General features: G+C 34.4%; 2 protein-coding genes across 4 annotated transcripts; one reads left to right on the top strand and one right to left on the bottom strand.

Moving 5' to 3' along the window:
* Positions 1–664: 664 nt before the first annotated feature.
* LOC110447383 (baculoviral IAP repeat-containing protein 7-like) lies at positions 665–2,402 on the bottom strand. 3 transcript variants are annotated; one of them, XM_021493042.1, is made up of 3 exons: positions 2,319–2,402; positions 1,350–1,958; positions 665–1,213 (listed from the first exon to the last, which is right to left on the bottom strand). In XM_021493042.1, the coding sequence occupies exons 2-3, from the start codon at positions 1,921–1,923 to the stop codon at positions 1,059–1,061; spliced, it is 729 nt and encodes a 242-aa protein (XP_021348717.1). In that variant the 5' UTR covers positions 1,924–1,958; positions 2,319–2,402; the 3' UTR covers positions 665–1,058. The 3 variants fall into 3 exon arrangements, with proteins under 3 accessions (XP_021348717.1, XP_021348726.1, XP_021348708.1); XM_021493051.1 differs by lacking the exon at positions 2,319–2,402 and having other exon boundaries at positions 1,518–2,097; XM_021493033.1 differs by lacking the exon at positions 2,319–2,402 and having other exon boundaries at positions 1,350–2,096.
* A 1,753-nt stretch (positions 2,403–4,155) lies between these two features.
* On the top strand, positions 4,156–25,110 carry LOC110447210 (baculoviral IAP repeat-containing protein 3-like). Its single transcript, XM_021492753.1, has 13 exons — positions 4,156–4,247; positions 4,500–5,378; positions 5,687–5,856; positions 7,686–7,821; positions 9,778–9,902; positions 10,094–10,241; positions 10,884–10,979; positions 11,877–12,052; positions 19,174–20,065; positions 21,714–21,892; positions 22,265–22,439; positions 23,446–23,634; positions 23,813–25,110. The coding sequence occupies exons 2-13, from the start codon at positions 4,928–4,930 to the stop codon at positions 24,007–24,009; spliced, it is 2,934 nt and encodes a 977-aa protein (XP_021348428.1). The 5' UTR covers positions 4,156–4,247; positions 4,500–4,927; the 3' UTR covers positions 24,010–25,110.
* Positions 25,111–26,880: the final 1,770 nt, after the last annotated feature.

Here is a 26,880-nt window from a genome sequence, read left to right as displayed (position 1 = left end):
ATTCATGGCATGCTCTACTTCCATTTTCAGAAACGTGTTCATATAAGCTGTGCATAAAATCTAAACGGTTTATCTAAAACAATTGTTTATGCTACTGCTTTGGGGATAAAGGTTACAATATTTGATTTGGCCAAACCAGACATGGTTTTCATGTTAAAATGACACTATACATGCAACAAATACCTAAAATCGGAGTATTTGCAAAAGCAGTCTTTGCCACACAATAACCTTGTCCTGTGGTTACAAATCATTATCTTTAGATTAAAGGCAAGTAATTAGTCCCTTTTAACTAACCAGTTAAAAAAAACATATTTATAAACAATTTAACTTTTACTTATCACTCTGAAGAAAATTGGAATAACTTGGTTATGTTGAAGTTGAGACTAATTCATGTTCATTCTTGAAGTTGATATGATATGTTTTTGTGTGATATGCATTGATTTTACCAATGCAGTTCCGCAAATGTATGCATGCGGTTCACTGTATTGCTTGGATAAATAGATGAAACTTATCAATCGAAGATTATTGCAAGATACAATGTTTGATTCTGCACTACGCTTTTAAGTATTAATAGACATTTTCAATCAAAAGCAAACATCTTAACGCAAATACATCTTACTAAAGCTAAAAAAATAAATAATAAATAAAACACGAAAACGTCATACGAGTTTAAGAGGGTATTTATTGTTTGTACAAGCCACATAACGTAACCCTATAATACTGCATATTCCACTGCTTCAAATAATCTGTGATCTATCTTCAATTGAAGTGGATACCGACACAACGTTAGCCTTACAGGGCAGAGTCTCTCCCGTTTTATAATAACGTCATCTCACTTGGTTAGGCAACAGTACACTCAACAAGATATATTGATATATATCAAGGCAGTGTCTTTCATATTTGAATTTGACACTACAAGAGCTACATCTCAAATGGCAAACTGTCTGCAATTTACCGACCCCTGTTTTCCCTCGGAGTATAACAGTGCCTCCATAACCTTAGCGACAAGGAACTGAAGTCTACGATATAGTTACTTCGCACCACATTGGTTTCATTTGTCACCCGACCTGAGCTGATGGTCGCCTCTGTCTTGCTTGGTATAATGGACATGTGTCAGAAAACCACCTGTTATGTTCTTGCTGAGGGTCATCATCATCTTCCCAGCCATCCAGCTGACCACCACAGCAGTAACATTCACACAAGTCATCAACACCTAAACCAAAGATACAAAAATAGAATGAAAAAAATCCAGTTTTTTTGGTGTGTGAGTGACTAAATATCAGAACGGTCATTATAAAATAGTATGTACATCAGTATGAAAATAAACATGTTATGATTAGAATGTTCACCTGCATAAAAGAATCCAGCTCTAGCAAGGTCATCCGGTGTCTGTTTAAAATGAGCTGGCCAATTACTGAAGGTTCTCAGTCTGTCTATGTAAATGGAATAATAGATGTGTTTCGGGTATTTCGTGTCCCCTAGCACGTTAACAGGATTTGACGTGTCCTCCACCCTACCATCTAAATAGCACCCCTCGCTAACTCCGTGGTTCCCTGTGATATACGGCGCCACATCAATGGTTCCTAACACACCGTCCGCCACTGTCGCGTCACTGATAACCAGAGGATTTTTGAACAGACTTAAAAAGTCAGGTTCTCTGTACTTAAACCTGTCACATTTAGGAAAATGACGATAGTGTGTGATGTGGATATTTTGTCCTTCTTCAACGCCACAAAGAACTCCACCACAGTTAACACACTGCACTTTCCGTTTCTCTTCATCTATACTAAAGAAGCCATCGTCAACAAGTGCCTTTATAAATGGCTCGGTGTATTTCTGCCATTTTCCAAAACTTCTTTTTCGTAATTCTGGGTCCCTGAAATGCCGGTATCGTTCTATTGGTGGTGGAGGAGCAATATCCATTAGGAGTTTGTAAAATATTAAATTATGCCCCGTTCCTATAACAGATATATAAGAAGTGTTGAGCAAACAGGAAAATGCATGTACGTCAGTCTGTGTACGCATCGGATAGATACATGGGATATTTATATCCGCTTTTACACTTACAAAGAACGGACAAACACAATATGTTTCGCTAAAAATATCTTAGGCCTCAAACTGTTATTTGGTTATAGACCTTTCAAGTAGATTAATTAATATATAATTAAACATTAATAAAAAGTCGATACGTCATTATCAAAATAGAAGAACAAAGTTTAAACAAACATCCTTATATGTATGCTTAGCCAAATGCCTTTAAAATTGTTATAATTAAAGTCTGGATAACTAATGCATGCTACTGGTTCCAATATGCTTACCTTGATAACCAATGCACACTACGCTGCAGTAGTAGTCTAGATTTCTATATCTTGTTTACATATGGCCTCACATACAGATGTGTGTGTTTATATACATACCGTGTTATTTACAGTGTGCGGAGTTCAAAGACTACGTGTAGAACGAGGCGTAACTAGACTTTACTAGTGACCGGTAGATCATATACTGTGTATACTATCAGTAATGCGTAACGTCCTATAGGATAATGTTCTTGTTCTCTCTAAATACTGGTAATAGTAAACTCTAGTATATATAGTCGTTATTTTGTCTTTGTTTTGCATTTTGAACACCTCCCATGATAAACATTCACAGAATATAACAATTGTATTCAAGAAAATAGCAGCGCATTTGTGACGTCTAGTACTGTAGTCAGATCCATTAACATTTAAATATACATTATGTCGCCTTTGTAAGTACACGTAGCCTTCAACCATGATGAGTGAATATTTCTAAACATTTTCTTCGGGTTGGTAAGTATGGATTATGAAAAAATCGTTTTTACACAACCAATAACATTTTCTATGTGACGTTTCGATGACTAGTACGATATGTACACTGTCATCTTCATCAGACAAATGACCAGTGAGGCGTGTGCACACAAAAGTGTAAAATGTGTACGAATTATTCACAAAATTTCACAGCCCATGCCACACAAAACAATCATGTGATTGACTGGGATAACTCCAACGATTTTTTGGACAGAGAGAGCAATCTGTTCAAGCGTCAGATAAAAGAAGCCATCTGGACACGCCGCAGTGGGCCAGTTCTAAATCGAGACGAGGGGGGCTCAAAGACTCTCACAAATCTATGACCAAGTATTAAACAAAGCGTATCTGGATCGCGTCATTTCGGTACATATATAATAACTATTGTACTATTGACATCTCCATGATGAATATGGCATGCTGTTGGCTTACCTCAGCACAATTTACTATTCTCTTTTTACTTCTATTATTTCAATTATGGAATAATACTAGCTTTATTCAGCTAAACACTACATACTAGCACATTTGCTTGCAGTTAAAAAACAAAACATTATTTGTCATTATTAGCTCTCTCAACTTAATTGCTAAATATTTCTGCTTCAGTGAAAAATGATATTATTTGCACTTATTACATATAAAGCTATGATGATGATTCCGTCCAGAATGCACCAATCGGATTTCATTATTTACTGTTCATGTCATAATAATATTTCCTTAAACGACCTCACGTATCCTTGGTATCATTAGCCCGTGTTTTCAGATGTAATATATCACCACGGTACTTGTTGATATGATTGAGATTATGTTTAAACTTCTTTAATTATACTTCGTATCCAAATATGACATGTTTTGTACCTATAGGAACGCGAATACGCGAGAACTCTTACAACCTCACAAAATACACTTATAGACCGAGAGAGAAAGTAGGGACTTGTTACAGTTTGATGGTCATCATATTTGTTGATAGTTGATTACAACTCAACGTATGTGAAAATGTCCATATTAGAAGATACACGGTCGTCGACAGTGATAACTCATCTGAAGTCGATATTGCAAGACACGGCATTCCGTTAGAGGTAAACATACCCCGAACAGTTCATTTTATGGGAAAAGTTATAGCATAAATGTGCTAGTTTGTGGTACCTGATATCTTCATAACTATTCCGGTTATCTGTGTTAAGGCACAAGTTAATATTTTAATTTAGGTTAAACATTTCAAATTTCATAAAAGGGACGATGTCATATGTAACAGGATGTGCTCGATGCACTAGGTCAGCATGCTTACTCATAACGAATACGTGTAAGGTCGAGTGGGTTTCCATACTCACGCCACCCTTGGTGTCGTATACACACGCACCCGTAACCTTCTCGTCTCACTCTGCACTGTGCTACCGTGAGAGCAGGACGGACCTTTCCAGGCCTCTGGTAAGTCATTATCATTCTAGTAGTAGTTTGAAAATGCACATTAGCACAGTGCAATATAATATAATATAATATAACATAGTTCTATATCTGTATAATTAGTCTTAATTATAACGTCGAAGCTTGTAAAGCGAAAGTATAACTAAATAGTGTAGGTAGACATAGTTTTGTACTTATTGTATATCTATCATCTATGACGTTTGTTTCGTACTTTGTTCGACTCATTTATTTTAATACTGATATATTTTATATTAGGTTTGTATGCTGAATGAGAAACAAACACCAATAAACTCCTAAACTCCTGTGTTCGTTCTGACTGAGAAGAGCGCCCGGCTTTACACATATATGGTACAATATGTAGTGGTAATGCTGCTAAGTAACGGACTGCGTTCCGTATATATTGCTACCGGTATTCCGTAGCTTATATTGACTCATATCCAGGTCTTTGTACACGCTGATGGTTGGTTGTTAGGTCAGTCCATGCATGCTGATTAAGTTCTAACTGCTGTTCTTACTTCCAATGGAATCGTAAGTTACCTACGTGTGCTTTAAACTGTAGAAGTGAGGTTGGGTAAAATCACAACGAAGTGAAATTGACAGGCTATGCCACATATCGCTTAACATGGAAGCCATCTTTTCTCAAAACAGGAACATGTGAATGGTTCAGGTGAGAAGTGTTCGTAATGGAGGAAGAAATAGTAAGATATACAACCTTTGCAGCATTTCCACAATCATGTCCCATTACTCCTTCACAATTATCTGCAGCCGGATTGCATTACGAAGGGAATGAAGATGAGGTTGTTTGTCACAACTGTGGACTCAAGAACAAAAACTGGCAGAAGGAAGATAACCCTCTTACTTTGCACCAACAACGATCACCAGCATGCGATGTAGTTTGCAATCTGAATGAAAATTCAAGTGTTGAAGAAATTAACCATCGCGACGACGATGTTGACACGAGAAACGTCCATGTGAATATACGGTCATTGACATCAGAGTCAGGGAAGTCCATTGAACGACCATGTTATCCTTTATATACATCTGTCAACTTGCGACTGCATTCGTTCAATGGATGGCAATATACGTCCCTAACTAATCCAACTGATCTCGCTAACGCTGGATTCTTTTATACAGGTATTTATTTTCATAACCATAAAAATAAACCGTAAAACAACACTTTTAAATCATTGTTTAATCACTATTTTTGCAATTTTTAATGCTTTCCAGAATTTATTTAAAAAAAGTTTCTTTGTGTTTTCAATTATGGTTCCAATGAAAACAAATTGTTCCCTTCAGTATTTGCATGCAACAAAGTATGTATACATATTGTAAACTACAAACAAAAAAGATGGGGGGGGGGGGGGGGAAATAAAACAGCAACCAGATCTGTAAATAAATAAATTTTATGTAAAGTTCTCATTTATAAATTTCGTACTTTAAAGGTTCCACTGATCGTGTGAGCTGTTTCCAATGCGGAGGATTATTATATGAATTGACGCAGGAGGATGACCCTTTCATTGAGCATGCTCGTTATTTCCCGTCCTGTCCGTTTGTAAAACAATGCAAAAATGAACGACCTAAAACGAAAGTCGTTAAAACAGCCGGTATAAAGGTAAACAAATACAAAGTTTGAACTTACCTTGCCAGCAGTGGGAAATTATGTATTCTTGGGTATCACTAGAGCCCATTGAGTAGTGTGAGGTTCAATTGAAAGTTTTTACATGACCATTACCCAAAATTATGAAAAAGTTTTAGGGCCATACATGTATAGTATAAAATATATAAAATCCTATTTTTTTAAAGTTCGAGTGAGTAAGTCGAAATTTCGAGTAAGTAACAAAAAGAAGACACCTATTTTTTTACATGACTTTAATGTTCTTCCGTACAAAATGGAACACCTCATGCTATTTATTAGTTTATAAACATAATTGACAGCATTTCAAGTATTTTCCTCATTTCAAGACAATTTCGACACTTTCTGATATATTTTAGTCATTTCGGTTTTATCAAAATATTCATATCAACAAATATTTTTCATGTTTAGAAATTTGTTCTTATGTTTTTGCTGCTTAACATTTCCGGGGAATTTTCATTTCATACTTTTTAAGTAATTTGATTAAGTAAATTAGCAACAAACACGAGGTTGAAAATACTCTAACTTCTCAAAACTATTTGAATGTGAGTAAGAATAAATATATTTCACTGGTTTTGCAAAAAAATCATGATAGGTAAAATAAGCAATATATTAATGCAACTTCTTCATATTCAGGTTGACTAAATTTTAAGTCATAATATGTGGCGGGTATTAAGATGCGATAGAGGGCTATAAAGTTTGTGCGAATATCTCTCTTTCTTATTTTCAAGGTCGGAGCGGTTGAATACGTAATACGTAAACCCCCCATATACCTTAGTGTAAACAATGGGGAATAATGTCATGGTAGCTTCCTATTACAGCAAGCCTGAGTAAAAGTGCTATTGAAATTATTATAAAATCTTTTAAAATACATCTGATCAACCTAGTGGCCTTAGGTCGTGTTATTTGGCCTGTATCATGCTTAGTAGCAAGATCATCATCATGAGCTAGCTATATATTTCTTCAAATGAATGACCCTTTCCTTCTTTTAAATACCAAGGGACCAAAGTGTTCAAACCTTTAAGGCTTATCAACTTGTTCAAATGAATGACATCAAACTAATTTATAGATGATAAATGAGCGCAATTTAAAAAACCAAAAGTCTGTTGCCTAACGCAGACATAGCATACTGTTTGGTGTGGTTTGGTGTTATTTTGTTTAACTTCCTATAAACAGCCAATGTCATTTAAGGACGTGCCTCCATGTGTGTAGTTTATGTGCGCTTGCGTGTGTGTTTGCAGGAGACAGGGTATGCTGGTTTTGTCCTCCTTGTGATAGCGCGGATCTGATGACGACATTATAGTGCTATCACACTGAAATACCATGCCGAAGGAACCAGGCAAAGCATTCCGCTCGGTCACATTATACTGACAACGGATGAACTAGTTGGTGCCATTCCTCTAAAAGCATGCTGAAAAGAAGTGCTTATGACTTTGTTCAAATGAATAATGTTGACCTTCTTTTTAGACACAGGTGTCCAAAGTGTCAAAACTTTAAAGATCTGCCGTTAAAAATATTTCAATTAGTATTTTGGTATTTGATATGCGGGCATTCGCATGAACACGTGATAATTTTTTCTTGTTTATAAAAATCAATTACTTTCTTAGTCATCTTAACAAAATGTATTAAACATTTTAATAACTTCTTTTGATAACCAAGAAGTCTATAGTTTGAAACTTGGTTAAAGTTGCGTTTTTGTGTGTAAACTTGCTTGATTATAAAGATTTGATTTCCCTGTTAGATTAACAGCGCGTAGCAGCATTGTCCTTGCTAAATTGTAAATGATTCCAACTTTTGTTTTGTTGTAGCATGGTGATTTCCTGAGATTCGAAAATAGCGATGAAATGGACTGGTTTGACCATCCGGCTGTGCTTAGTATAATGGAGATGGGCTACAGTAAAACATGTCTGACCAAAGCGATTAGACTTTTTCTAAAGTGCAATAGTAAGTTAAATACACGTTACTTATTGACTTAATCACTTGAGTGTTTAGGTGATGTCAAAATAACTTCTGAACAATGTTTTACTTCACAATCGAAATGAACAAAGACTTAAGTGTGAAATGTAAGAAAGGGTCTAAAGCATAACCACAGTTAAAGTACACAAGGTGACCTATAGAACACCCCCTTCCCATTCCCAAGAGGTATTATACCATAATGCAGTGATTTCAAAAAAAGATAGACATATGTAATCGTACGTTTAAAATCAATTTTACCATTTCATCTATGTAAAGGGGCTAGAAAACTTCTATCGTGGACTGTCCATTCGTCCGTAGGCTTCACCTCAAAAAGCACTTAACATATCTTGACCAAAAAACCTGCAGAATATCCAACATATACAATAACTGAATTATGTAGATTCCTAAAGGGAATAAGGGGTAATTTTAATGGATCAAGTTTGCTACAATTTTAAAACTATGTTATTCCTATCTAGACATTCTTAAATCGATTCTTTTCGATTGAAAGGTCCTAAGATCTTTATCATTTTCTAAATTTCACAACCCCTTTGCATCCAGCTGAAACCCCCTTCTGGTTTAGTTAATTTTACAATAGTTTATAAAGAACAAATATTATAATTAGACATGCACTGTTTTTTTCAATATGAATTAACTTTTGTTTTATTTCCTCTGTATAACCAAGGCGCTGGAGTCCAAGATATTTTGTCTGTGGTATACAGGGGCTATAATCTAGCAGTTTAATTTAATTGAATAACCTTGTTCTACATGCTGAATCACGGTTGTGAAATATGAAGAAAAATCTAAGACAGCTAGCATGTTATTTGACATTTAATAAGTGGGCCGAATGGTTATTAAGATGGTTATTAAAGAAATATGGTCCAATAATCTTAAATCCTTTAAACAACTCCCACCGAATAGTCCTAGGCTTATGGAATTTGGCCAATAACATTTTGTGTTAAACGGTTATCTGACATGTTCAAATGAATGACTTTGAACACATTCAAGATAAATAGGGCCAAATGTTTGAAAACCTAATAACAACTTATTATGAACAATCAAGAGATCTAGGATGAAGCGAGAAGAGTTCAGGCGGGTGCCTTGACCAAATTGGCTAAATATATTAAGCATCTGCAATAGATCGGAATATCTAGGTTTAGCAGGGTAATGAGTATATGTTTTACTCGGCCCTGCAGTCAAAGAATATTTCGTGTCAAGTATGCAGTTATTAGCAATAAGCAAAGATTCTAACAACATCACTCTTTTTCTAATAAAAAAAGATTTTGTAAGCTGCCCAAGTTTGTTCCACGACATTGGTAATCCTACTTATTATTGACAAATTGATTGTACCGATTCTATTTGAGATCATGGTTTATTACAATCTCTGCACTGAATGGAAACTGATGAACCTTCCAAATATTGGTTCCTAAAATCCAACAAACGTGCTTGTAAAAAACAGTTTATTGCAGGACTTTTTAATTGTTCTACAAATTATTAGTAAATACTTGTATCAACGATACTAATGACAGTTCTACCAAACTCTATAACAAAGGTGACGACTATTATTTCACGACTTTGTCTCAGACTGTCCCTTCACTCATCTGGCACTAAGTTTCGCTATGTCTTAGGTTGTTGTTGATTTCGTTATGCCACTAGTTTCTGGGGTTCTCATGATATATTTTGTATTATGGCCTCTTCAGTTAAACATTTCGATATTTCTGATATCGGCTTTTTGTAATACTCCGATAACATTACAAGGTCTAAGGTTTGTTGAAAGTTTCTTATTTTGTATAAATAAATATTACTTACAGGCGAAACTGTGTAACAATCACTCGTAAACTGTTTACCTAAAACTTTCCCATGATTTTAATAAATCCTCTGATATAAGTGTGATCGTTTTAATAATGAATTTGTCCTAAAGTAAGTAATGATTCATTAATCTAACAGTTACCCTAGGAATGGATTTCTGTGCTGCAAATCTATTGTCGGTTATCTTTGAAATCGAGGACAATGACGTGGCGGACCCCGATCGAGTAGATGAAATTATGGAACAGAATGGGACAAACGTACGGGTAACAACCAAGACCACTATTCTACAATACTGTTAACGTTTATATTAACAAGTCATGATGATTGAAATAAAGTGTTTCACTAAAATAAACATCACATTGCTTAACGATCTGACTTGAACGTTAAAGTACTTTCCATGATTTGATGATTTGAGTGTTACAGAGTTCACATGCTTTAATTTTGGTATATCTAGACATCGAGTGATCACCATGACACCGATATCCCAGGAGATAGCGAGGATTTGTTTCAGCACCCAGCTGTCCAAGGTGTCATGTTGGTTGGGAACTACAGTAACGAACAAATCTTGGAGGCCATCGCCTTACTTAAATCCAAACCTGAAGGTACAACCACATTTTAAAACGTATTGCAAATGAAAGAAGCTTAGTTTAATTGATGAGAGCCGATACTTTTCTAAAATTGAATATCTCCTTTCTTTTGGTTTGATATTATATAACCCTTTTGATGAAAGCACGTTTAGGAACACCAAGTCTTGTTTGTCTATGACTAAAGTTGATAATCTTATATAAAATGTGGACACATATATTCCATAAACCAATTGTGTAAATGAGAGATAATAAAAAGCCTAAAATATGTCTGATTATGAGAAAGTCGAGTATGTTTTCCACGATTTCCTTGTCATGGGATGATTTAGATATTGTTTGCAAAATTCATATCTCAAGTATGGTCCATATTTTTAAATTCGTATAAATAAAATATTATATTTAGTTTTATTATATATAGGCATAAACAATAGTTTAACGTAGTTTACTGATTGTTTTCAAAATATCTATTTGCAACGATATTTCAAACAAATTTCTGAAACTCTTTACATGCCGATACATACGTTTAAACATAAGTCTGGGTTAATACACTTCTTAACTTCAATGTAAGCGTTGAGCAATTCACAGCTAAATAATATAAAGACCGTGATTTTTTTTCTTTTTCACATCCACTTACACATTTCTTGCTTTTCCGTTTCATAGCTGATTTCACAGCCAAACAAATAATGGAATGTCTGCTTCACAAAGAGAAAGAAGCGGAGCAGAAAAAGAAAGATGATGAAAAGAAAAGGAGGATAGGTTTGTATTTGTTATGTTATTATACCGTTATACAGACGTAAGATAAAACCTCCTAAGATGTTGTTTGAAACAGTAAACTTTTACCTGACTAAGATTGCATATAAATAGCATGTGTTTTTCATGGAACAAAATAAAGTTGCTTCATACCTTATTTGTCCGGTCAGACATATAACCCTGGGATGGAAGGCCAAACCTGATAAACACTTTCCCGAGACCATGTGCTGTATACTACCACACGTAAAACATTTCAGTGGTCCGGCTTGCCCGTTAAACCTGACAGTAATTGGGAACCAACCGTTGTGTAACGTCAAGTTCAATCTATGATTGAACTACACTAATGGTTTCTGATTGATATTTGTCCTCTGACGGAACAAGTTACCATACACACACGACCTCGTCAACACAAACAATGACATCAGAAACAAATAGTGTTTTTTTTTAAACTGTTTTAAGTCCCAGAAAGATAAACCGAATTTTATTTCTGATGTTTTGAACGTTAAAATAAACATAAAATACCTTTATTTCTGAAATCTTCTAAGATTGTTTCTCCGCCAATCGGAGATTGTGAGATAAAACTGCTATCTCTGTTTATTGAACAAAACTCCGTTTAACATTTATGTTGATATGCAGGACAGTTCTATACAAATAAATGTCACAAACTTAAGGAACTGGTATCGAATAGCAGGCTTACCCTAAACAATACACAGAAGTAGTTATCAGTGAATACACAAGAAGTTTACTGTATGTACAAACCAAACTTTAGTTATTGCGTATAAATACGTAATGAAATACATTTGAAAATTTGTTTCCATAAAACATAATGGAAATTATGATGATGTAGTACAGGCAGTGTAGATCACAAGTATTGTTTTAAAAAGCTAATGCTTTCATTTGTAGAAGCCGAAGTGGAAGAATTGCGGAGGCGAACGAAATGCAAAGTGTGCTGGGAGAATAACTTAGAAATGGTATTTCATCCTTGTTTCCATGTATGTGCCTGTGCTGATTGTGCAAAGAAGCTAGAGAAATGCCCAATTTGTCGGAAGCATGTGGAAGCAAAACACAAAGCATTTGTTTAATAAACATGACAGACAGTGTGTACAAGTCGATGCCAGAAAAACAATAATAAAAATGTTCAGCATTCAACGAAACACTATAAAGGAAACAGATAGCATACTCTGTTCTTACGTCAACTGAGAATCCTTGGACATTTTTGTTTTCTTGTTGACATTCTTGTGTTGAGGCATATTATTTCATCGTTACGTTGAGACGGTTCATAGTGGCCATTTTCTCATTCCGGGGAAGACCTAGCACGGAGCGCAGAGACGTACACTAAGACTAGCATATTCAGGGAATGTCTCAAAAAGCTTTTTAAACAGGTGTCTGTACGAACTGTAACATACCCTAAACCCTAAACACAATGTTCGATAAACAATAAGCAAATCCGCCACTCTCTTGTCGGAATATAACCTTGCCGTAATAGGTGTAAGTGATACAAACAAGTGCGCATATGTTCGAATGCTTAGTCGTGCAATTTTCTAGGAATTAAAAGAATAAGTTGTACGAACGAGATAAATAAAAAAGCCGCGCCAATGAGATAATAAGTCGTACATGACTTTGTATCATACATTGTGATGTATAACTGGCATGCATCTACACGATGTTCAATATATTGTATGATGTATTTATAGGTTTATTATTTATACATATGATGTTGTATTATACGTTTTATAAGGAACGAACTTACTGTGTTTATTTTATTTAGGGAACTTTTTTTTAAAATGGTTTGATTCGTAAACTTAAATAAAAAGAAAATTGATTTCTTTTTTGATTTTTTAAAATATAATCCCCCTTAAATCACCACACATCGATAAGGATGTAATGAAACAAGAACACAGTGTAAAGAGTTGTTTATGAAAAAACATTGTATTTCGTTTGTACGTTTTTTATTTGGGTTGTATGACTTTTTATCTCGTTCGTACGACTTTTTATCTCGTTCGTATCGTAAGACTCTCCCATTGGCATAATGATAAAGATAAATAACTGCTTAGGAAGTTAAGGGAAATAACTCAGGCATGCTTAGTTTGTGTTGTGTAATGGATTGATATATTTTGTTATTATGGTGGGATATTTATCATTTGTGAAACTTATATTCTAAAGCCAAAAGAAGGAAAATCCAAGTACGTGTTTAGAATCCTATATAGAAAACAGAAATCGGCAAAACAGAAAATGTGTCTTTTAAATATTGTCTTCGTTTTCAGTACTTTGTTTAGATATTTCAATTGAATTCAATAATTGTATTGCTCATTTAAAGTTACATAGTAACTTGTACAAAGAAACTGCAATAGAGAACAATATATAAACTTACACAGAAGCCAGGCCCTCACTCCTCAGTTCAAGTGACTGTTTTAGACGTATTAAAAGCTATTGGGAATCACTTGTAATAAGATATTTGTTGGATTATTTGCCTTACCTTCTACATGATCATTGTGTTGATGTTGTCATTGTAAACATTACGGTTACCTTTACGTCATGACTTTGGTGTTGAATTTTCCACTCAATACATACCTTGTTTAGGATACCATTTGATGAATTTTCAAATCATATGTATACAATGTCTCAACTTTTTGAGGTCAGGAAAACGGATTTGTACGAGATTATAAAATGTAAAATTAGATGTTGCTGGCTGTAGTTAATGCTGACCTCATATTATTCAATTATAGCCTCTGGCTGAGGTCGTTACCTGGATTTATCAACCCGTGAAAAGATATATTGACCGAGGACGCAGTTTTATTGTTTTCAAAACAGTAATGTTAGCAATCTGGAAAAAAAACCCAGCAAAAAGCTGCGGCAGCGGGACGATGCGTTCGTTTGGAGACACGTCATAATTCTATTTTTAGAAACACCCAGTCCTTCAACAAAAATCACGTGCTCCAAGTCAATATCGGTTTTTATCGGTGGACACGTGATTCACTTCTGGCCAATCACTTGTCGGGAATAATATGAAAAAAATAATAACAGGTATTATAGGTTAAACTGCGGTATCTTAAGCTCAAATGACCGATCATTGAGTGTTTCAGTTGATTAGACGAGTGAGCACATAGAACGAAATTGCGTGAAGTCCACTGTTGGAAAGTTACGGGAAATCATCTTTTGAACGTTTACCATTGTTAACCATTTCTATTTGGTGTATTCACATGTTATGAATAACAATAAATACAAGTTATAAAAAATAAAGATTTGAACGATTCTGTGTCGGATTATCTCTGTTTTATGACTTACTAATTTCAGCTGACTTCACAGAACAATTTAAATTTCAAATAGTTTTATTGTCAAAAGACAAATGGATTCGGCAACAGGCAGCCTATTTAAACCCTCTCCAGCCCTACAGTAACAAACAGTGGTACAACCATAGACAATAAGACAATAAAACACACACATACATATGTAAACAATTTGATGTTATCAACTAAAGAATGAAATAAAGTAAGGGACACAATTAAATGTTACCCACTGAAATAAAATGTGTTACAATGGCATCGATAAATAACTTAAAAAGAGTTCAAAATTTTCACTCAATTTACGAATAAAAATAGATAATATCGCGAATCAACAAGTGATATCTCCCTCCAAACATAAACTAAAGATAAACATACAAAGCTAGATAATGCTATTCAATTTGAAAAAAAAGGTTAATAAAAAAAGTGATTCTTATAATAAAAAAGCAGCAGTATATTTCCAAGTTTTGATAGAACACCTTTTGGTTAATTAAATTTTACTGCATTTTGTATAACATATGGACAGAAATGCAAATTAACACAACAGAAACAAAAACTATATTTAAGCATATACTTTTTATATATCAAACCACAGAAGATACTGTACAAAGAGTGCCAAGATAATCAATTTTAGTCGGTACATTAAACCTGATTTAAATTGTACTGCACAGATCGTTGCATGAAAATAGTTAAGCAAATGTGTATGCGAAGATCTGTTGCTATAACCATGCTTGTAACTAAAGATCTGTTTTTTTTAATAACCACTTTCGATCTGTAAATTCAATATTTTTAAAATACAATGTACAAACTAGCGTTAGATTTGGAAAAAATAGACTATCCAGAAATTTTGTTAAACGTGTCCCGTTTTGGGTTTACAGATAATTAACCGAATAAAACCAAAAGAACAAGGGCAGATTTGATATTTGTGTTTTTAAACAGGAAATGATTTAATAAAAGGAAATCTGCTAAAATTGTTATATTTTTCAGAATACATAACTTCAAAATAATCAAAGAGTGTACCGTTATAGGCTATGTGGTATGCTATCTCTGGTTCTCGCAGACAATGTGCATCATTAATTAGTTACGACAGTTAACGTTTGTTTATCACAATTATTTTCATTTCAAGAAAGTGGTGATGATTATAAACATATCGAACTCTAGATAATAACATAATTTGTATTTTAGAATCACTTATGATAGATTTAATTAACAAGCTACTTCTAAGTAGGAGATGGCTTCATTAGTGGCAATAACTTGTGCCAAATCACTTGTACCCTTTTTGACAATAAAATATGTTTAAAGTCAAGTTATAAGTTGTGCTAAAATGAAGAAACATTCGACATAGTTGTGGATAACCACATGTTATATTTGATGTCTTGTTGCTAATCTTCCCGTTATGTATGCTAGGCTGAGCTCACTTTATCTTAATTTAGTAAACAACATTTCTATGTTTTTTATATTAAAATGTATATAACTTGTTTCAACAATTATTGAAAAAGGTACTCTACAAGTAAGTTTCATATTAAAATATTATAATACTTTCCGCCTCTTGGATTTCCTATTTTTTCTATATCGGGAGAATACAATGATATAAAGGGATGATTATGAATTAATAACGGTCAATATTGTGGATATGTTACTATAAAATCTGAGGTCATTGTGGACTGCTTGCTGTCTGTGGAGTGTGACTATCTGGTGTAGTTCACAATTAGCCTGACCAATATCAAAATCAGAAAACCTGTGATAAAAATAAGCTTAAATAACATTTAAATACATATCACAAACCTTACAGATCTACATATAGATACAGTTGGTTATTTGGATTAGTTTCAACCGAATGACAATTCGAAATCCCTTTGAGATTATTTAGTTTTCATTATATTGTTATAATATGTTCAGCTTAAAACATTACATATACACGCTAGTTTTCCATAGATCCTTATTATGTAGATTGCAAGAAGAAATTGACAACCGAGTTTTGTTCCTCGAGCCTCCCTTGCACGGGTTGACAAAAAAAAGCATTCCATTTAGCTCGGACAACGCCGCTATGAATAATCGCATCCAAATTGCTGTCAAAGTAAAATGCACTTTTTATTCAAAATTTGTGATGGTTTGAGGATAGAGTCTTGACTAAATCATGCATCAATGTTATCCGGATGTTTCATATCTTGTTTTTATATACAGTGTTATAGCTTGGAAGGTAAACTGATTTCATCAAAAGACATTTGCTGATAACTGCGGTTATCAGTTTAATGGTAAGCAACTGAACAAATCAATATTATCCTTGATAAAACTCTCACAGAAGAACAAAGTTGTTTCAAAACAAGATCTTTAAATGACTGAGTCGTTAAGTATTGGGTCACTCAGCTAAAGGTCTAAATGAGATGTCTTTTGATTTTACAATAATCACATACTGACTTTGCTGATGTTAAATAGCTTCATTAAACGTATTAAATAAACAGGATACATTATTGTGCAGAATAGTCTGGAGGTTCCTTATATACTGACGATGTACGATTGAACAATTATACAATCGATTTGTGTATTTGAAATGAATTTATTTCTAAGTTACTGACGACACGTTATTATTTAAATCTTCCTTTGATAGTTATGCCTGCTACTGGGGACTCTGACCTCACTCTAGTAGACACTGTGCCCCTGTCTCATGTTACATTTGTAACATTTGTATCTTAAAAATTTTGACAATAACTAGATAATAAAAATTTCAGATGTGAAAGTTACTGATATTTTTCTTTTCAAATTCAGTAAATTGCCGTTATTAAATATAAAATTGATGTGTTTTTCACTTTTAAGCAAACGCTTTGAATAACAACTTTATTTCATTGCTTTAATCTGTCACATTTTCGTACTTTTAGTATGACATTTGGCACAATTTAACATTTGTATATGACTGGAAAATAGAAATCGAGTAAATTATGTATTGATGATTGGTATATCTTTTAACTATTATAAAATGTATTTATTCTTATTGACACAGTTATAAACTAAACGTACGTAGCCATGGGCGTCTATAACCCAGACTACGAGTTTATTTATAGTAACAGGTAGTTTCCACACATGCAGCATATAAATGTGTATGGGAGTTGCGTGGTGATACCACTACAGGATTGAAAGGCGAAACAGTACAGAAGGTAGGTACTACATCCAGCATATACATGTTCACTATAGCGTTCGTGGTAGTATAACAACAATGTGTTCACAGATCGGATATCTATTTACCGACAAAAGGTATATAATATACTCCAGTTTCATTTCAGTTCACTATAGTTAAGAACACATATGGCTATGACAGTGGGTTCAGTGCCACGTGACACTGATGATGTATAAAGGGGAGTGACACGGTGTAACGTGGTTAATAGCACAAAGGCACTCCACATATAAAATATATATAATGTAATAATTGAGTAATTTGACGTGTACTTTATTTAGTTCGGGTTGTGTATTACAATATTTTGAGGGTTATCTGGTTCGAAGTGTACGCTAACAGAAGGTGGGACACGTTGGCGGATATAACTGATATATAAAGCTGAACTAACATATGGTCCGATCAAACGAAAACGATATGTCCTAAACCCCTGGTTCGGCTAGATAGTAAAACATCAGTATCGACTCTGATCATAAAGGATAAACAGGTAAGTAGATATGTGTTTTCCTGTTTACGTTTCCTACTTGATTACTACATACGCCTAAGTGACCAACTATAAGGTAATACCACGAAATGAGGGGATATATGGTAACTGCAACATTACTATCACAAAAAACCAACGTCGTGTGTACTTTGGTTTAAAAACCGATCTCGAAATTCAGGTTAAACACAAAGGGGAACAGAAACATATAACTTCCGTTAATTGGTGAAAATAAAGATGGCCGTTTTTTCCCTGTTAAAGTTATACTTTTGGCTAAACAGTAAATGGGATCAATGTGAAAATGTTAAAATAACGAAAATAAAAATCGTTTTTGGTGACATGCTATGATTGTGACGAACATCCTGACAACACTATATTAAGACTTAATATCTATTTCAATTGAGTCGATAAATACTATTTATATCTATTACAAACATTTCCTGTGACAATGTCAAATGATATCTACCAGATTAATTTAATTATAAAATTATTCAATAACAATAGATATTGATTTAAGAGATAGCATAGCTAACTATTAAAATCAATGTGGGTACAATACAATCAGTGCACCACTTCCTCAATGAAATGACTGCTCAAGTCAGGGGAGAAGTAGCCAGTTCTTGTACTGACATGGAAACTCCGCCTTAGGTAATATTGAAGGAAAAGAGAGGTCTTGAACTTTCGTTTAACTATAATAAATAGTTGTACATGTGATTTCGGAAAATATTCCGCCTGGCCTATTTCTTCCGATTTCGCCTCAAAAAAGAGGGTATGGTGTAACAGGAATCGTGGCTGTGTCTCCCAGGACCGTATTTAACTGTACAACAAGTCGAAGTGTTTATGCATGTATTAATATTGAAATGTGTGTCAGGGTTAAAATCTGGGTCGATGATAGTCATGTTTCGATGTGAACTTCTGTCGAAATAATTTCCTAAATTATGACGGTAATATTATATCGCACTTTATTCAATGAAAGGATTTTGTTAACTGTATATACTCGATAACCAACGGAAAACGCCCATCAAGCACGGTGTAAATCTGTGGTTCTTTGATTGACAGTATAGTTTATATTGATGTAGAGAAAACGGATTCGGGGAACGATTTTTCACAGTTCGTTACTTACGTATTAGCTTATAAGAAAACTTATTGTTAATGATTGTTAATTTATTACTCCAGAATTCCAAACGATTATCCAGGATGACCGTAAATCGACAATGTTGACTTTTCGAAGGAATCTTAAAACAAGCAAAATATTCCCAAGAACAAAAGTAAAACGGAAAAATATTCATGGAAAGCGAATTATCGAGGCTCGCCAGTTTTTTCTCCTTTCCTTTCAATTCCCCAGTTTCCCCAACAGATTTAGCAAAAGCAGGTTTTTATTATGAAGGTAATAGAGACGAAGTAATTTGTTGTAAATGTTCATTTAAATACCGCTGTTGGCAGAAGGGAGATGTCCCGTTTCTTGTACATTCAACAAAGTCACCAAATTGTCCCCTTGTCAGAAGTGACAATCGCGATACATCTGCCACCGGAAAAGTCCATGATAGTTTGAGTACTCTATTCGAATCAGTTTCGATTTCGTCCAACTCCGGAGCCGCGGGTGGCCATGAAGACTCCCAAAATAATGTACCTAGGAACCTACAGCAGGCAACATTTGAAGCAACACTCCCCGCATCCCCAGATATCGCTCCAAACAGAGCACCAGATATACCACTCCCCGCATCCCCAGATATCACTCCAAACAGAGCACCAGATATACCACTCCCTATTGTGAGTACAGACCAGCCGAATGTTGAAGGAGGAAGTCCCACTGCTGTTACTAACAACAGTATGAGGAACAGGAGCGTACCAGACGAAAGATCAGCCATATCAAGAGTTAGAAATGAGCAAAGTCAACAGGCGGGTACCATCACCAGTACAACACCTCAAAATATCAAAGAAAGCCTCGATGAGGACAGGTCCATGTCCATTACAACGTCACATGATATACCGGGTAATGAACGGGAAGATAAGCTGATGATGGAACCGTTAGGAGTCACAGAAACTCAACCCAAATACCAACAATTCGCCATTTTGGCTACACGATTGACAACATATAAGTCATGGCCAAGCAATTTGAACCAACGCCCAGAACAGCTAGCAAAATGCGGCCTATTCTACGAAGGTAAATAATAAGTCGTTATCGTATAACAATATCAATTGCAAAACATATTACAATGTGGTATGATTATTATATTACAACCATATCAATAGTGTTAATATCACAGTATGAATAGTATATTACAACCACATCAATAGTGTTAATATCACAGTATGAATATTATATTACAACCATATCAATTGTGTTAATATCACAGTATGAATAGTATATTACAACCATATCAATAGTGTTAATATCACAGTATGAAGAATAAATTACAACTATATCAATAGTGTTAATATCACTGTATGAATATTATATTACAACAATATCAATAGTGTTAATATCACAGTATGAATAGTATATTACAACAATATCAATAGTGTTGGTATCACAGTATAATATTATATTACAACCACATCAATAGTGTTAATATCACAGTATGAATGGTATATTACAACCATATCAATAGTGTTAATATCACAGTATGAATAGTATATTACAACTATATCAATAGTGTTACTATCACAGTATGAATAGTATATTACAACAATATCAATAGTGTTAATATCACAGTATGAATAGTATATTATAACCATATCAATAGTGTTAATATCAAAGTATGAATAGTATATTACAACCATATCAATAGTGTTAATATCAAAGTATGAATATTATATTACAACAATATCAATAGTGTTAATATCACAGTATGATAGTATATTACAACCATATCAATAGTGTTAATATCACAGTATGAATAGTATATTACCCCCATATCAATAGTGTTAATATCACAGTATGAATGGTATATTACAACCAATAATTGCTGCCTAGATACTAGGTATATAATAATTGCTGCCTAGATACTAGGGATCCAATAATTGCTGCCTAGATACTAGGGATAGAATAATTGCTGCCTCGATACTAGGGATAGAATAATTGCTGCCTAGATACTAGGTATAGAATAATTGCTGCCTAGATACTAGGGATAGAATAATTGCTGCCTAGATACTAGGTATAGAATAATTGCTGCCTAGATACTAGGGATATAATAAATGCTGCCTAGATACTAGGGATATAATAATTGCTGCCTAGGTACTAGGGATATAATAATTGCTGCCTAGATACTAGGGATCCAATAATTGCTGCCTAGATACTAGGGATAGAATAATTGCTGCCTAGATACTAGGTATAGAATAATTGCTGCCTAGATACTAGGGATAGAATAATTGCTGCCTAGATACTAGGTATAGAATAATTGCTGCCTAGATACTAGGGATATAATAATTGCCTAGATACTAGGGATACAATAATTGCTGCCTAGATCCAAGGGATATAATAATTGCTGCCTAGATACTAGGAATAAAATAATTGCTGCCTAGATACTAGGGATATAATAAATGCTGCCTAGATACTAGGGATATAATAATTGCTGCCTAGATGCTAGGGATACAATAATTGCTGCCTAGATACTCGGGATAGAATAATTGCTGCCTAGATACTAGGGATATAATAATTGCTGCCTAGATACTAGGGATATAATAATTGAGATACAGTTGTACCATAATATACGAAAACGTTTCTTCAAAATCATTCAGGACTAGCAAATGGTTTTAAAAGCCATATTTCGATTGCTAATTATATGGAATTATTTTTGCAACCTTTCCAGGAAGTCATGACTACGTGCGATGTTTCCACTGTGCTGGAGGTTTAAGAGAATGGGAGCCACAAGATGACCCCTGGATCGAACATGCTCGATGGTTCCCTTTCTGCACATTTATGCGCCAGCTAAAAGGGGATAGATTCATTATGGATGTCCAGTCGGGGAAGATAACTTCTCAATTACAGGTAAGCGTACCAGACATATTGATGTAACGAAATGCTATTTTACCACAAGGCATGTAAGCGCAATAATTAATTGTAAGTGCTATCGTTACATATATGACGCTGATCTGGTGTAATTGGTTCACAAAAAGCTTTATCCTCTAAATGATAACAACTCAATCATAGACAGTGGGTGTCATCACTTAAAACGAGTAAAAGGATAGCATAGGGAGTTTAAATTAAGAACATTTTTTACCATTCTTTATTAAAGCCTGAACAAAACTTCAGTAGAAAACGAATTGACATCATATTTGCGTTGACGTCTTTTATAAAACAGCGACATGAACCTGATTACCTGGAAAAAAACCTAATTAACGTGGAATTTGTTTCATAAAGGGTGCCTCAGCAATGACAAGCAAACAAGGGAATGTTTCTGCCTCAGCAATGGCGAGCAAACAAGAGGATGTTCCTGGAGTCAGCATGGACCATCCAGCGTTTCTCAGTGTTATGGATATGGGATATACGCAGGAGATGGTAACCAAGGCGATCTCTTCTCTGAGGAAACAGAAAGGTACTAAGGCTTTTATAATCATGCTCAATAAACATATATTTTGGAAAAAGACAACAATATGAAATCGAAAGTTAAAACTGAAATATATATTGTGATGTTCATGTTGTCCGTTTTGTTCGAAATATCGGGCTAATAATGTAAACCGGGCAAGTAATGTATATCGGGCTATAATGTATACCCGGCTAATAATGTAACCCGGCTTATAATGTATGCTGTGCTAATAATGTCAACCGGGCTAATAATGTATACCGGGCTGATAATGTATACCGGACTTATAATGCATACCAGGCTAATAATGTATACCAGGCTAATAATGTATAACAGGCTAATAATGTATACCGGGCTAATCATGTATAACGGGCTGACAATGAATACTGGGCTAATAATGTATACCGGGCTAATAATGTATGCCGGGTTGATAATGTATACCGTGCTAATAATGATTACCGTGCTAATAATGTATACCGGGCTAATAATGTATACCGGGCTAATAATGTATGCCGGGTTGATAATGTATACCGTGCTAATAATGATTACCGTGCTAATAATGTATGCCGGGTTGATAATGTATACCGGGCTAATAATGTATGCCGGGTTGATAATGTATACCGTGCTAATAATGTATACCAGGCTAATAATGTATGTCGGGTTGATAATGTATACCGGGCTAATAATGTATGCCGGGTTGATAATGTATACCGTGCTAATAATGTGTACCGGGACGTTTTCGCTGCAGTTTCATTTTCGTTTTTTCGAATTTATTATGTGCGAACATACAAAACACACTATATATAGAAATTAAATGTGAAGGGCGAAATGAAACCAGTCGAATATGGAGTTTACCGGCGAAGGGCGGGTGTTCGACTGGGCGAAAATTTCCCGATAAACAGTATGCATGTAAGGTATTGATTATTGTCAACGTTTCATATTCGTTTGGTCCATTTACTTGTTATGGAGTACTCGATATGTTGATTGGAGTTAAACATCTGTCTTCATGATATTTTAGATAAAACCTTGACAGCTGAAAACTTACTCCAAGTCGTCTGGGACATAGAAGAATCGGGAGAAACCCTTGAAGAAGAAGACAAGGAAATAAATGATGATACCGTCAACACTTCAACGCAGCCAATACCTCACAACAGTAACAGCGACACCACCAAACCAGAGCCGGTCCACCAACAGCCCACCACCACAGGTAATACCAGTCACTGAACTACTTATCTAGGCGTGTATTTACTTTCTGACTTTCTAATATACTATCATTGACTTAACTGATTACATGAACCATACGACAAGTTTGCATTTGTTCGCTATTCATATCGTGTTGACCATATACGTCATATTTAAATAAACACCACAATAATTTGTTTTAGATCTGGAAAGTCTTGTTAATGAGAATCGGGAACTTCGAGAGCAGAAAGCATGCAAGGTGTGTCTTGACGAGGAGGCTAGTATAGTATTTTTGCCATGTGGTCACTTGGTCACGTGTCCAATGTGTTCCTCGGCCTTACGTAAGTGTCCAGTTTGTCGGAGTTACATCAGAGGCACGGTCAAAGCTATCATATCGTAAGGAGAAAAACTCACAACATGATGCGTCTCTCAACCTTTTCTTTTTTACGTACACGAAACAGAACAATATGGCAATAAATTCACTATATCATACCTCATAAAGAAAATCAAACGATACCTAATTCTGGAGACATTTTGAAAATGAACTTTTATTGGTTGTGAAAAAAAAAGAAAAAAGGAAATGATATCTCGAAATGTTGATCAATGTTTGTCAAACTTACTTAGAATTTCATTATTAGGATACCAATGTTGAAAACACTGACATGAGTAGCGGTATAACTAAGATCACTTGTTTGAGACTACCGTGGACGCATGACAAAGAAATGACACACTATTAAGTAACTGTTAAGTGATTTATCTACCGGAACAACTTATTCTCATTGGAATTTTTCTCTGTGTAAATCTTTCCTTTGTTCATATTTGCGTTTGTTTTTTATTTATTCACATTAAAAAATGACAGTAGAATACAATACAATAAGTGTTAACAAAACCATAACTTGAACTCAGCATCGATAAAAGCAAGACTAAATTTGAACAGACAGAACATTTACACAGATACCTTCGAAAAAGTACAAGGAGAATAAGACCAGGTGTTCCGGTAGGGTAAGCGTACTCTGCTTTATCGACGACTCCCGTCATGTCAATCTAGGTTTTAATCCAAGTTATGGCACGTCCTCATAACGAAAATAAAAAATAAATAAAGAAATAGCATATTTCCCGCCGATAATATCATGATGGCCACTGGAAAACTTGTTCGTAATCTTCATCAACCTGTATCTTTGGAAATTATTGTAAGTAAGTCCGTCAGCTATCGACAAATATAATGTAATATGATATGCTATCTAAAATATAACGTCGCCCCATACCATACACCCAGTGCATTATATATATATATATATTCTGTTAACCGTTACGTTTAAGTAAACCCAACTGTGATATATTCCTGATATTTGATGTCGGATGTTATGATATTTAATTATAAAATATATTGATGAGCTATTTTATGATATGTTGATTGAGAATATGTTGAAAGAGGCAACATCCTCTCACACTTTTATTCATTAAACGGTACCTACGTTCTAATAAATGAGATCTCATTATACTCCTGCATATTTTTGAAATAACGCTTACGTTTGGTTCATGTATGAACAAAAAGAAAAGGCCACATACCAGTAAGTAAATACCACTTTGGTATATGATTTATGACCGTTACACATTTTCCGGTTTGTAGGAGTCTATAGTAAATTGTATATCAGTGCCACTTGACCAGTGACATAAATATTACAAATTCTTTTCTCACGATATGTATACATATTAGAAAAATACTATAACAACATATTGGGATAGCAATTATTCTATGACGAATCAATTCTTTGAAACAATATCTTATATGATATCTGTCAATGAATGCATTGTTTTCATAGCATGAAACAAGTGAGGTATAACCTAATGTGTATTAGCTATTCTGTTTGGTAACAATACACCTACTACTATGGAGCTGTGGTCCATATATGCTAATCAAAGAGATTAACACATTAACTATACGTGTATGTAAAGAACGACGCAATCGTATAATATGTACACACGTTTAAGCACTGAATGACTATGAGATAATACTCTAAATTAAAATACAGTTTATGATATCATATCTCAAGGTTACCTTCACCACTATAGTCGACGACATTGATGTCAATATCAAGGATGTGTGACAAAGATGTACAAATTATCCGAATACCATGTGTACTGATCTTAACGTGTGAAAATGTGGTGAAGTGGGTTCACACACTATATATAAATAGAAAAGATACAAAAAATATTGGGTAAGTATTGCAGATGCACGAAAGTGAAGTTCGACATTTTTCAAATTATTGATCGTTTATAGGTTATTGATTACAAAGTATTTCAGGACATTTTCAATTTTCAATTTAAAAACTAAAAACATAGGATAGTTTCACGTTTTAAATTGCAAACGGCATTATCTTTTGGTTGGAAACTAGCCAAAAATAACCACTAAAATTGCATTCAACTAGCAAGTTACAAAATGTGAATGAAGAATGCATGATTTACTTCTCTACGTTCCTTTGAATACTATAAATATGTATCATGCAATGTTAAATTGCTAAAAATGGCGCATTCTCCACATAGCTACAGTTGATAAGACAGTAATACAGATTGTATCTGTTCTGATCCAGTTTTGTGGTGCATGGCTAGGATTTGTCATTGACACGGCTCGAAATACTGACGCATACATGCATAGTTTAATGCCTATACCTATCACATGTATTACCTATCACATGTATTGCAAGTTCTAGCATTTTCTGCACTTTGAAAATGATGCAATACACAGAACATACACATTGCAAGATACGATTCACATTAAAAGCATTATTGATATGTCTTATATGTTGTATACACCCTTGTGAAACATGACATGCATACATTTGATCAATATAGCATGTCAGGGAATACACATATGTTTGTCTAAAATGTACATCAAATACTATCTAATTATTACATCTAACACCATGTGTCCTTTTGTGTACTGAGATGATACTAAAAACATATAGTATATTGCATAAGATCTAGAATAAACCATTGCACAACACCGGATAAGGTAAAGGGTGAAGGTGAGGTTAAAGGTAATGTAATCGTTATAGAAAATTACAACAGCTACACGTAATACACATTTTTACAACTCGTTACACAGTTTTGCTGCCAACTGAAAGATGCAGAGAAAAAAAATAAAAATATTCTAACGTTTCTTTATTATTGTTTACTGTAGACTTAAACACACCTATGTATTTCAACATAGTAACCATATGTGTATAACGACAATCAAACCAGCATACAATTGGTAGCTTCCACCTATTTA

The sequence above is a fragment of the Mizuhopecten yessoensis genome, unplaced genomic scaffold (genome assembly GCF_002113885.1).
Source record: "Mizuhopecten yessoensis strain PY_sf001 unplaced genomic scaffold, ASM211388v2 scaffold383, whole genome shotgun sequence".
In the NCBI taxonomy this organism is placed as follows: domain Eukaryota; kingdom Metazoa; phylum Mollusca; class Bivalvia; order Pectinida; family Pectinidae; genus Mizuhopecten; species Mizuhopecten yessoensis.
Note: the sequence above shows the minus strand (reverse complement) of the source record. Positions and strands in the feature narration are given on the sequence as shown.